At 44.1% G+C, this 12,950-nt stretch overlaps 1 protein-coding gene across 6 annotated transcripts in view; it reads left to right on the top strand.

Moving 5' to 3' along the window:
- NCOR2 (nuclear receptor corepressor 2) overlaps positions 1 to 12,950 on the top strand; it is a 2,813,293-nt gene that overhangs the window by 2,744,841 nt on the left and 55,502 nt on the right. For 5 of the 6 annotated variants that reach the window (XM_069619703.1, XM_069619702.1, XM_069619704.1 and 2 more), the window contains one exon: positions 10,145 to 10,372. In XM_069619703.1, the coding sequence (XP_069475804.1) occupies positions 10,145 to 10,372 (228 nt within the window). The remainder of the gene's footprint in view (positions 1 to 10,144; positions 10,373 to 12,950) is intronic. The other variant, XM_069619705.1, reaches the window with a different exon arrangement.

The raw sequence follows: 12,950 nt of genomic DNA, 5'->3' as shown, positions 1-12,950 counted from the left end.
TTTTGTATTGTTATGTCTGAAACCTGGAGAAGGGAAACCCAGGAGTGGCTTTGAATCATATTGTTGTTTTCTTGGGATTGAGATCTCAAGACCCATCTGTTATTTGCAGTGTTGTGTTTGAAACTTGGGGAAGAGAACCCCAGGAGTGACTTTGAATTACGTTACTTTTGAACTGTAGAAGGGGAAACTTCAAGATTCTTTTTCATGCAACTTTCTTGTGCTTGGGGAAGGTAGCTGAGAGAAAGCTGTGAGATGGAAGAACCTCAGAACTTCAAGTTGAACACTGTTTATTTTGACTTTGACATCCCTACACATTTGTTTGCTTTAGCTGTGAGGGCAAGATTAAGTTTTGTACACGGACGGACTATCAAGTTGAACTATTTGATTCAGACTTTCCATAGTTCCATTCAGGTAGGGGAATCCCACCTTGGAATAGGGCAAGTTAGGCTTTCAACCATCCTGACATTTACTTTAATAAATATCTTTTATTTGAACTTTAAGTCTGTTGTCTGTGTCTTGCTTCATGATGCCTTCACAGAATGTTTGTCCTGAATCCCCATAAGGAAACATTATAGGCTTCGCCCAAACCCACAGTTGAGTGTTAAATGGCACAGCAGCGCAAGCTCTCTTGAAATGATCCAAATGAATTATTGGATGATGGTCCTCATGCAGAGGTCCATTGGGCAGAAAAAAGAAAGAAACATATTTGTTAGTAGAGGCATATGCTTCTCAGTGTGCCAAAAAGGTTGCCAAGCTGGGTTGTGCATTTCATGTGTGCAATTGCGAGGATAGTTCCATGCCATGTGTAAAACCTTAGCCTGCTTCGGCTAAGGACATTGAGACGTCTTTCCTGGGATATACAAATGTGCCGGATGCCTTGATTACATCCTTATTTATTCTTTTTCCTAAAATAGTGTTCAAAGAAATACCAAGACGAGATGGTGCCTGTAAGGAGTGCATATGGAGGTTCTGTAGCAACACGTGTTTCATGCTTAGCACACTTCTTTAGGATCAGACACATAAGTTGTTTCTCATGGGGTCTATTCACCCCAGTGTCTCATCAGATGCAATTTTAGAGCAGAGGCAAATGTATCTACAGGAGTACACACTGTGTTTCAGCCTTGATGATGCATTTTTTTTTTCCAGAGAACCTCTTCCTGAGACCAATCATGTTGCTATTTGTAAGCAAGCATATTTACCTCCGCTGTGTAGCATTTATGAGTCTGTACCTATTGCCCTGGACCACTTCCACAAGAACATGTGGAACTGTTAGAGCTGTCTAATAAGAGAGAGTTACTGGGGATGTATAACACTTGTTTGTTTCGAGGAGTGCAATTAGACATGTTGTGCTCCGTACGAATAAGAGTTTCGTTAGCTCAGCGTGTGCAGAAGGCTTTTCAGATGTAATGTCAAGTCGACCTGGGTTACTAAGAGCTGAGCTGCACTTACATCCTTCAGTGATGGAGAATTCTAACAAAGGAATTGTCATTACTACCCAGGTTACCACTAACATTCAATTTAAAAAAAAAACTATCTGCCCTCTGTCCCCCATTAGCTCAAAACCCCTTTTTACACATAAAAGACATCTATGCATGCTGCATTGTGTAAAATACATCTATTTTCAGAGGTTTGCTGCATATCATTTCGTGAGCGCCGAGTGTAGCAGAAATTCTGCGTTGCCACATTCACATCCAGCAACACCAGGAAAAAGCTGCAGTTGCCAGTTTTTTTTGCAGATGCTCATTCAGTCTATTTTGCAGTAAAAGGATCACTATTCTTAATGGGTCCTTAAAATATAGAACAATTAAAGCAGACACAAACAGCAGTTTTTTTGTAAGCAAACTAAAATGAACACGGTATGGGTGAACAGAAATGTCAAGCATGAGTCTTGAGTCTAATGCAGTGTCCAGTGAGGTGCAACTGATGTCTTGAAGGAGGGCATACCCTGCTCATAGCTCTACACTGGGGTATCGACACAACTTTGAGTGGCCAATGCAAGACAGGATTAAGAGTCCATTGGCAGAAAAATTGGATCAGAGTGCACCCAGGTCCAATAACCTTAAAATCTTTCCATGCTACAACTGCAGCCTTTAACGGATTGAAAACAAAGGGGGTTCTGGGAGTACATCTACCGGAACAAACACAGCCCATTGACCTGTTCTTTGGTGGCTAGCCCCCAGGAGAGTCTTAACCAAGTATTTAGCTCACTGTCCCTTTAATAGAGGAGAAGTATCCCTGCATATCAGTCTTTGTCCTGCTCAAGGGCAGTCCAGCATCGAAATGCTATGCAATTCTCCTCTGAACAAGAGTACCAACAGCAACCCCAGACATGTGTTTTGGCATAGTCGAGCCTCATCAGTGAGGTGGAGCTGTGCCTCTCTAAGAACAGTGAGTAAGGGGTTCATGTCTGGATTCCCCTGGTAATTTAGGGTGAAACCCAAAGTTACTTAATATGCAAAACAAAGTGGGTTCTAGGACACCCTCTACTGTTTGCACCCTACGTTACTGGTGTAATCCAGACGTGGAAACTTGCTCACTGTTAGGCACAGCTCCACCTCACTGACGAGGCCCAACCAGGCTGAAACACGTGTCTGGGATTGCTGTTGATACTCTTGTTCAGAAGAGAATTGTCTGGCATTTCGGTGCTGGACTGCCCTTGGGCAGGACAAAGACTGATATGTACTGGAAATTTCTCCAGCGTTGGATCTTTCATAGAGTCAGATGCTTGAATATTCCCAGTCGTCAGACCGGGAATCCTCAGTGATTTAAAATAATTATTAATAATTAAATATATTCATTATTTCCATAGCAAAAAATGCATGGAGATTGTCCATTATGCCCAATGAGGCATTCACTTCTGTAGTCCCTCCACTGCACTTTGGTCCTTTATGACCCAAACCAATTAGGTGGCAGGGCTTAAGCTCCGCCACAGGCAGCCATCTTCAGATTCTTCACCGTAGTCTAACAGATGGAGGGAATTCTCCAGCTCTGAGCTTTTCGTTTTTCTAACCTTAGCTGTTTCAAGCTATTTTTCAAAATATATCCTATTTTGATCTCCTGATCAAGTGCTACTGGTTGTGTGTTTCTGGGACCAGAAAACACAAACTTTCGGCCTATTTTCGTCAAGTGAAAGACCACTTCATACCATGGCTGAGGAGATACCAACTGCCCAAAAGCCTTCTCTGTTCAGGGACTGCGCCAGATGCAAGAAGAAACTTGTTTAAATGAGGGACCCTCGTGAGCAGTGTATCTACTGCCTATAACCTCATGACATCCACAATTGTGACATTTGCAAGACCTTCACCAACAAACCTTGCAGGACAGGCACAGGAGACTTTTACTTCACCTCGGGTCTAAGTGCCACTCTTCTGATGAGGAATCTGTCAAGACAGCCCCTGTTCCATCTATAAAACCATCTGAGAGGCAAACGTCAAAGAGAAGGGCCTCTTCAGTGCATAGGAGCACTTCCCCATCTCTTCTCTCACACCTTCTCTGAGTTCTGGGGACCAAAGAAAACGTCATTTTGAGGAAAAAAACTACCTCTAAAGTTAAGGAGGTGTTTTCTAAAAACTTGTCAGGGGGCAATCGTCCACGAAACCGCCATCTACAAGCAGCACCAGTGATAAGAGCTTGTCGACAACCAGAGCGCCAACGAAGCCGAAGATGCCCACGATGACTCTTCAAACCTCGTCATTACCGAGTAAGTCCTCATCGTTGAAATCATCACCCACGAAGCAATCGTCGAAGAAGGAAACTCATGATTCGTCCACGAAGCTCTCATCGACGGAGCCAAGGGTTCATCACTCGTTGACAAAGTCATCGACGCAGCAATCAGCGTGGTCAACGAAACTCCCACGTCAACAGATGAAAACAAGCCTGAGACGCCATGCACGGACATCCCAGTTACGAAGTCCAGTGAGGATAACGCAGATAAACCAATTGGCATGGCCCCTTACACTCCAGAGGTCCACGAGGAACCAATAATAATGCAGTTGTCTCCTATTAAGAGAGATGGCAGAGCTTCCAGACATCATTTTACAAGAAGATTTTCTTGACACCGAATTCATGCGTGAACAACCTATTCTCACCCCTAAGGAGAATAGCCCACCTGGCACCCCACTACGGAGGAGCCCGCAGATCCATACGACCCAGCACTCATGGGGTCAATGCAAATAATTATTGACAAATTCAACAGGTGCCAGAGACAGAGGAATTTGAGGTGTCTGTCACTACCACGTCAAACATCTCAGACACATTTTTCCCTACCTCTCCTACCCGAACAGTCTTGCCGCAGTTATGTCTATTTTGATGTTGAGACTGGACTATGCCAACTCCCTATACCTAGGAGCTCCTGCATACCAACTCAACAAACTCCAAAGAGCCCAAAACGCTGCCGCAAAACTGCTCCTTGCCCACATCTCGCCAGCCCTCCGAACCCTCCACTGGCTCCCAGTCGGACAAAGGGCCACTTTAATGACCCTATGCATCACCCACTGTGCAGTGCACAAGACCAGCCCCATATACCTACAAGAAAAGATAAAACCCCACCACCTGTCTCGCACCCTAAGATCTAGCACTGCCCTCCTGCTAGTGATTCCAACCTCTAACAGGATCGGAGGAGCTACCTTTTCAACCTTGGCCCCAACTCTATGGAACTCACTTCCCCCACACATTCGACACACCCAAGACTATATGATCTTCTGCAAAGCTCTAAAAGCGTGGCTCTTTCCGTAATGCAGACCACGACCATCTGAGATGACTGAGCCTTTCAACCTGATGACAAATACTCAATGAGATCCCGAGCAATGACGCCACTGATTGCGCCCATTAAGTCACTATTAAGCAAACGCACACTTGAAATCCAGAATAGCGAACTCCTTAGATCATAACTCCACCCAAACACTCCCCTCCCATATCCCTATGCCTGCCCTCTACTCTACACCAACACACAATTAGAGTGCAGCTACACCCCTCGATCAATTTCGGCCTAGCTGCTTACTAAGGAACACTACCCCATGTACACCACTTCATTCTAATAAAACGCAGCTACATCCCATGACAAACCGGCCCAGCTGCACACATAAGCATCCTACACAGGCCTAACGCAGCCAGAACCCAGTCTTGGTGTCCACCCACCAGACTGCACACATCTAACTGATAACAATATCACCATACCTAATGCTAGGATTCAGCTAACATCAGGCAATTGCATCAGCTGCACACATAACTGGTGCACCCAAGCACCCTATGACACTTATTCTCTCAACTGACCTGGACTACGGTCCCCGAGGGCGTTCAACCTACCAGCACTTTGAGGTCATACCGATGATATATAGAGCGCTATATAAATGCCATATTACAACAATCTGTAAAATAGGGATTTGCAAGACGTTTTAAGGTATTACAAGTTGTGGTCTTTTATAATATGTTTACTTTATATGGTAGGATGTTTTGCTATTTGATACTGTTAATGATGCATACCAAATAAACTTTGTTGAACTGGACTAAGTTCGGTCCTGGCCCATTTCAATATATATGACATATCTGTTACTAAAGACACTATTTAGCACTATTATATGTGTTTACTTTTTAAATGTATTGTGGCAAATGCCCCCTCTACTACAAAATACCTCTTGTTTGGGGTTGGGCTCATTAACTTATTGCAGATTGGTGCTGGATTTGGTTCCCAGTCCCGCCCGGCTCCCAGATACCCTTAATGTTAAAACTTAAGTAATTTGTTTGAAGTTAAAATTGCTCACGGACATCTGTGAGGATAAAAATATCTTTGTATCTGAAATTATCCACTCCTACCCCAGAGAATAAAGCAACCTATGATGTTTCAGTGGATAAAATGTCTTTCAGCTATTGGGGAATAAGAGAGAACATGCTGTTAAAAACTCATAGGTCTTGCTCTAGATAGCATTTGGGTCTGCTGACATTGTTACATTACTGTAGCCCATAGGGGCACAAATTAATCCTCACTATGTGTTGAGATGGATTTCTAAAATCTGGCCTGGTGGACAGATTTTAGAATGCTCCCCTAGTAATGGTGAACAGAGGACCTCTACGAGGTTAGCCAGACCTAACCAAGATGAGCATGTTGAGTGGCCAAAGCTTGAGTGAGTGAGGTCAGGGGTCCACAATGAGTCCACACAGTGAAGCACACAATAATTAAATTTGGACAGGCAAGCACACAAATACTCTTATTTATTATAAACCCAAAAACGCACAGTAGAAAAATTATCCAGGCAGGTAGTAACATCTTGAAAAACAAGAGGGGGCGAGGCACGCACTCCAGTTCCCTGCCAATATACTACCTGAAACAAAGATTACTGGGTTACATCCCAAAAGTGTCCAGTACATTCACAGGGTTAAATCACAACTGCTGCCAAAATGTTCCTTGTCACCTGAATTGTTAAAATGGTTTCACTACAGCTACCATAATCCTTAGAGACTGCAATAGCAATTATATTGGAATCACCTGCAAAGAAAGGCAACACAGCCTCCCTGATGGGTGTTGGAGACACGAAAGCACTAGGAGGAGAACAGCAGTGCAAATATAGCTGAAGGGATTCAACCCTGTGAACATGGAGAACATCATTACAAATGCAGCTGAAGGGATTCAACCATATGAACATTTTGTCAGGTGGCGGCGTGACTTCAAGGAGTTGGACAGTGTTCACTGACAGCAACGCCAAGACCACCCCGCAGAATACTCTGCGGAGCCGCAGAGAAGAGAAGGTAGGCGCTGGAAGCCCTTATCGAGACGCTGTGATCCCGACCCCAGAGGTGGAACTGGGGAGGCCAACCCAACAAGCAAGAGTTAACTAGAACGGTGGGAGGGGACACGGGCAGGCGCTGAACAAAAGAGAAAATCAAGAATACCGAGAAATTCATCATACTTGTCCCATTAACTGTAACAATAGTAACGAATATACCAAAAACCGAGAGACTCCTCATACTCATCTCAGTAACAGTAAAAGTAGTTGAGTGTAACAAATACCGAAAAAAATCATGATACTCGTCTCAGTAACTGTGCAAGCTGCAGAACACAACGAATATCAAGAGACTCGTCCCAGTGTTTACAACAGTAAAGCCACTGAAGAAAGTCAAAAGACTGGTAATAATTGTCTCAGTGGTTGGTCAGACCAAGACAATAGCAAAGAGGAACAGAATAACCTATATGGTGGTTTCCTTAAGTGGAAGTCATTGGAAGATGACAAAGTTGTACAAGGGATCAGGACACTGGTCTCTTTGGAATGAGACTGTGACAAGAGAGAAAGATGTTGAGGCAAAAAGTAACCCAAAAGAATAGAGGACAAGACCCTCGTAGGGAAACGAACTGTAAATAAGTCAAGACTGGGGATACCTGAGAAAAGGTGGGAAGTCACCTTGAGGAATTAAAGGAACTGATTAACTATGTTACAAGGAACTATCTCAAGATAGACTATTATGGATGAGAAGGCCTGTCATTCCCCTGGAACCCTTTTTTTGTTTTGTTAATTAGTGGTAGGTTAATTTTTGGATGGAAGACAAACATTTGATTTGGACGGCCTCACTGACGACGAGCACCATAGTTAGATTCAGTTAGTTTGGGGAAAACCCCTGCTTGGTTGGGATAGATAGCCCTATGGTTTATTAAATGAATGCAATTTAAGGTAGAAATTCCACCTCTTTGTCATCCTCCTTCTGACCTACCACAGTGCATATAAAAGTAACCAAAAGTACCACAGTGCATATAGAAGTAACCAAAAACCCCAAGTTTAAAAGACTAGGGTGATTCAAAAGTATCCCCACTGCACTGCATTGTAAGATGTTGTGTGCACTATTAAAAGGTTTGTCAGTACTGATAGTCTGAAGGACTGACCTGTTTCCCCGTTGCAAAATGAGCAAAAAGGCCAGGGGGGAGGGGCAGGCTTCACTTTCCTGTAAAAAGTCAGGACAGGTTCAAAAACAAAAGCAGAAAGTGTGGAGGTCCATAGAATATGGTGCCTCAAAAGAAATCTTTCCTAACGCATTTATGATGTTTTGGATGTACTTATTTATTTTACTGTTGGGGTACATTTCTATATGAAAACTGAGATTGCACAGATTCCGCGCAGTTAAGTGGGTGCACCACAAAATCTGTGTTGCTGTTGCAGTACCATTGTGGCCAGTGGATCCTCCATGCCACATTTCACCCCAAGCTGCACTTCAGATCCACTGCCCAAGACCGTGCTTGGACAGGAAAAGGGACAAGTCAAATAGTGACAAGGAATAAGGAGGAAGGTAATCGGGAGTGGACTAAAGGTCCTGGAGTGGGGAAAGGGGAAGAAGCGACTGAAGGGAAAGAATAATGAGATTTATGCAGTGAAGCAGTAACAGGGCTGTGGGAGTAATAGAATATCCATTAAGGGAGGGATAATGACAGTGAGATTGTTGGGGCTCCTCCTCCTCCATCCTCCTCCTCCTCCTCCTCCTCATCACTGAGACTGGGCTGAGAGAGGGGCAGAGTTGTGAAAGTTCTGTTTCACATGGTCCACAATGTCGGTTTCACGCCAGACCTCCCTACTCCAGAATCTGGTACTTGGCCAACATTAAATTGTTTTATTTATAGGTTTCAGTCGAAAATCGGTTAGTTATCTTTGGGCTCCTCACGTGTGTTCAGTTGGTTTACTAATCATATGACATTGCCTGGAATCATGCTCCTTGCCCCACAAATCAATCATTCATTCCTATGAGGCAAAGTGCTGACCCTTCCCACCACCCAACATACACAAGGCCTAAAACAAACCCCTGAGCCAGAAGACCCCTGAAATCCTCTTCTATTTCCCCCAGCTTCTTCACCTGGTGGTAGCACTCGGAGGTGATTGAAGAGCGCAACTAGGGTTCTACAAGTCACCTCGCCTTCCCCACAAAAAAATCAGTGTAACTAAAAAACCAATAGGCACCTTTTGTAATATGAAACTGCAACTATCATCAATTATTTGAAAGAAAATGGCAGGTTGGCATTTCCTTCTTTGAACTTGGGGATTTCATGCGTTGTGGTAATGCGCAACTAGCACAAAGGCCCTTTGCATGATTTGACTCATTTCAGGCAGTGTCCGACACACCATGCACAGGTTATGCTTGACCACATGGTGATGGTCTGAGCAGGCACTTGAGATTTGGAGACAGAAGCATTTTCCTATTTTTAATCCATTGCATTCTTTATCATCTTGAAAGTGAATGTTTTCTCGACTTGCTGTCACTTTTTAGTTTGGGGAAAGCGCTTTTAACATGAGAAATTAGTAAAGAGTGCCTAGTGCGAAAGGCAGGAGCAGTATTTTTAATTGCACATTTCTTTTATTCTACCACTAGCTGATATACCCGGAGTTGCCCAGGCTTTCATGCCCTCATAGGTAAAGGTAACTCTGCTACCTTTTGGTGCAGATTGGTGAAACTGTGTGGAATTGTATAAGGAACGAAGCTTTGCCAAGCCTCAAACATTTACTTTTGCTGAAATCCGGGGAAAGGGGTGCAGTGTCCAAATGTCATGTAGCCAGTAATGTCCGAAGGGGCCTAACAGGTGACTGTGCAACATTTGGTGCTGATTGGTGAAACGATGTGGAATTGTGGAAAATGTTTAGCGCGAAGTGATGATGACCTCAGGCATCAACAAAGGGAATACATTTAATCGAGAGCAATTCTCTGAATATTAATGGCCACTTTCAAGTTTATTACTTTGATCCGAATTAGTCATATTATTGAGTTAATCTTTTCGTAACACTGTACTGGAAACTTTTTGGAAGCAGTGATTTGCATTCCATAATTGAAGACCATAGTGTTCAGTTCTAGAGGTCTGCTTTCGCACATGATAGTCCGACGCCATCTCCCTTGGGTTTATGATCTTGACAATCATTGAGGGAAAAATGCATTATGTTAGTTCTGGTGGGAGCATTGCAGTAAAATGCTAATCTGCACATGGAATCATACACTGTATTTGTCATGGAACAATATATAAATGGGTTGGATTTGAATTTCTCAATCGTCTGGAAAGAGTGTCTTTGTTTCATTTCTAAACATTTAACAGTGATTTGTGGCTTGCAGGAATGTGCTGGCTGTTTCTACCATCTTCTCTCCCATTTCTCTCCTAATGGTCCTCTTTCTACCTCCTACCTCACAGGGCCAATCAGCTGTAGAAGTCAGTCGGTCCAGGAAAACTCCAGCACCAACATGGGGTTGGAGGCAATTATTAGGAAGGCCCTGATGGGTAAATATGACGAGCAATGGGAAGAGCGCTCGCCTCTCAGTGCCAATGCTTTTAACCCTTTGAATGCCAGTGCAAGTGTGCCCTCTGCTATGCCCATAACCGCTGCTGAAGGACGGATAGACGAGATGCGCTCCTTGCCAGGTCTGCAGTCCTTTCTTTCTTGCCATTTCTCTAATGTTATTAATGCTTCATTTTCCCCCTTCCAGCTCTTGGCTGTGAGATTTCTAATGCTGGTACTTTGTGCAACTTGCTGAGGTGCTTTTGCTTTTTTTCTAAAACACTCACAAACGCCGTTTACTTTTGCGCTGTCCTGTTGTAATAAAGACATTTGTAATGGAATTAACCACTTGTGACTGAAAAAAGCACAAAAAGTGTTATACTATCTCGCTTGCACAGCATAGGTTCTGTGTAGAAAACAGTGTTGTCTTTAAATTGCAATGCTATGCTCCTGGAAGTTAACCCCAAGAGTGCCCTAATGCCTTTGCGCTACACTAGCATGATGGGTACTTGAAGTACCCTTAGTATGAAATAATGTAACGCACAATCTATTATGTTTTAATTGAAATCGCTGCCTAGGGGATGTGCAAACAACGAGGTGAGAGAAGGACCTAAAAGGATTATTGATCACACTTTATCACAAGAAACCTAAGGAAATAAGGACCTAAAAGGATTATTGATCACACTTTATCACAAGAAACCTAAGGAAATGTAAAGCAAGCTAGATATAATAAGGCCGGGATCATCTCAAGCGCCCTCATTCCTTGGTGTCGCATTGTGATGGAAGTACAATTATTCCAGCATTGTGTTTAACTGCATTTGAAGAATGTAATTGTAGAGATCAGCTAGATTTTTGTTTGGAGTCAGTTTTTAAATTGAGGGTAATACCTGGTATGTACATAGTGAGGTGAGTATTTGAAAGTGACATCAATCTGCCGACTGGAAGCACAATAGCAGACTTACTGGCGGTACTTGCGCCTCTAAGACCTTGCTGTCTTCCCCTGCTGAAAGAGCAAGCCTGCAGAGAAGAGCCACAATGCGGTGCAACATGCATTATCGTAAGTATGATTACTCTGAGAAATCCTAGGAAAGACAATCAACAGAAAGGAGTGGTCTCTTAAGAGCAGTGGACGCCAGTCACATCAGCTGGAATATTTGTGTTTCTCTTCACTTTAGAAAAGAGTATTACTAGCCCAAATCTGCAGGTAAAACTACCTACCACTGCTAACACAGTTTATTGAATTGTATTGGTCATTTATATATCGCCCTTTCCCCATTTGTATGGCCTCAATGTGCTTTGTGATCGGAATGCCCTTGGGGACCAAAGTCCGTGTATTCTAATGGCATAGGTGTTGAGGTATGTCAGGGGTTTCAGTGTGGACGGCTATGCAAGCTTCTAGACCGGAATTGCATTGCCATAGGCACAGATGCTCCGTGGCAAGGCGCTCGTTTTGCAGAGCAACACAGGTTTAAATCCCGGGTCCACGCTCATGAACATCTTCGATATGGAGCATGTTATAAATAACCAATTATAATGAATTCTAATTCTATGGTGCATGGATGGTTGGCTGTGCCTGCGGCCTTTGTCTACAAACATGGTGCAAGGAATGCAACCTGAAACTCGGATTGAGTTAATCTTCAATTTTGTTTTCCGGGGTCCCATGCGATTGGCTGGCCTCGCCAGCTGTGGTCTCTCTAGATCGAAAGCCAGAGCAGTGGCAGAGGGCCCGGAGGGATGGGGGAGTTATAGACGATCATCTGGGGGCAAGGGGGATAACACCTAGATTCGAGACACCATGATTAGAGTGAGAACACCTACAAGGGGGGCATAACAGTAAATACAGGAACACCATGATTAGAGGGAGAGACGCTTAAAATGGGGGCATAACAATAAATGCAATAACAGCTAGATTTGGGATACCTGGCTAGAGGGAGAAACCCCTTAAGTGGGGATATAGCAGCAAATGTGTGGTAACACCTAGATTTTCCAAAGCGCCCAAGATGGGGACCCAAGAGTTAATGAAATGGTACTTAACGGTTGAAGTGCAGCAGTGAAAGGACTATTACTTGCTAGCAGAGCTTGATAAGCTATGAAGGTGAAGTGCGGTAGGGCTTTTCAGAATACAGTTGCTGCTATATTCCCCACACAGACCACTGTTACCTTGTCAGTTGCTGCTGGTTGATGGCGGCAGGCTTCCCAGGCAAACATGGTCTGGAGCTGCTTCTACAGGAGCAGCCCTTTGGCGACGGGCTGCCCTGGCAGGGGCTTCCCTGTGTGGTTTAGTTAAGTGGATGTCTTCAACCAATCAGGGCGGTAGGCGGGGTGGGAGGCGGGTCAGTGGCCAGGAGAAGGAACCACAAAGCGGCGAGACTATGGGCGTAATGCACGTAGCACAAAAATGTTGGAAAATAAATGACACACAAACAAATCCGGCCCAGGGACAGGCAGATCCAAATGCTTACCTTGACACAGCAAGCTAACTTGGTGTTGGAAGCGAGGTACAGCAAAGGCCGTAGTAAAATTAAAGGCAGAAGAAGGGTTCAAACAGCAGAAAAGAGCATAAAAATGAGGCAAAGGAGCAGTGGAGAGGCCGCATATGAGAGCCAGGTATGGCAGAGGCCATTGAAAAAGGAAAGGCAGAAGAAGAATGCAAACGGCTGAAAAAAAGGTGAGCATGGAGCGCAGTGCGAGAGAGGAGGGACACTCACCTCGCAGGGGCCG

The sequence above is a fragment of the Ambystoma mexicanum genome, chromosome 10 (assembly GCF_040938575.1).
Source record: "Ambystoma mexicanum isolate Mex_15411 chromosome 10, UKY_AmexF1_1, whole genome shotgun sequence".
In the NCBI taxonomy this organism is placed as follows: domain Eukaryota; kingdom Metazoa; phylum Chordata; class Amphibia; order Caudata; family Ambystomatidae; genus Ambystoma; species Ambystoma mexicanum.
This window is presented reverse-complemented; position numbering and strand designations above follow the sequence as displayed.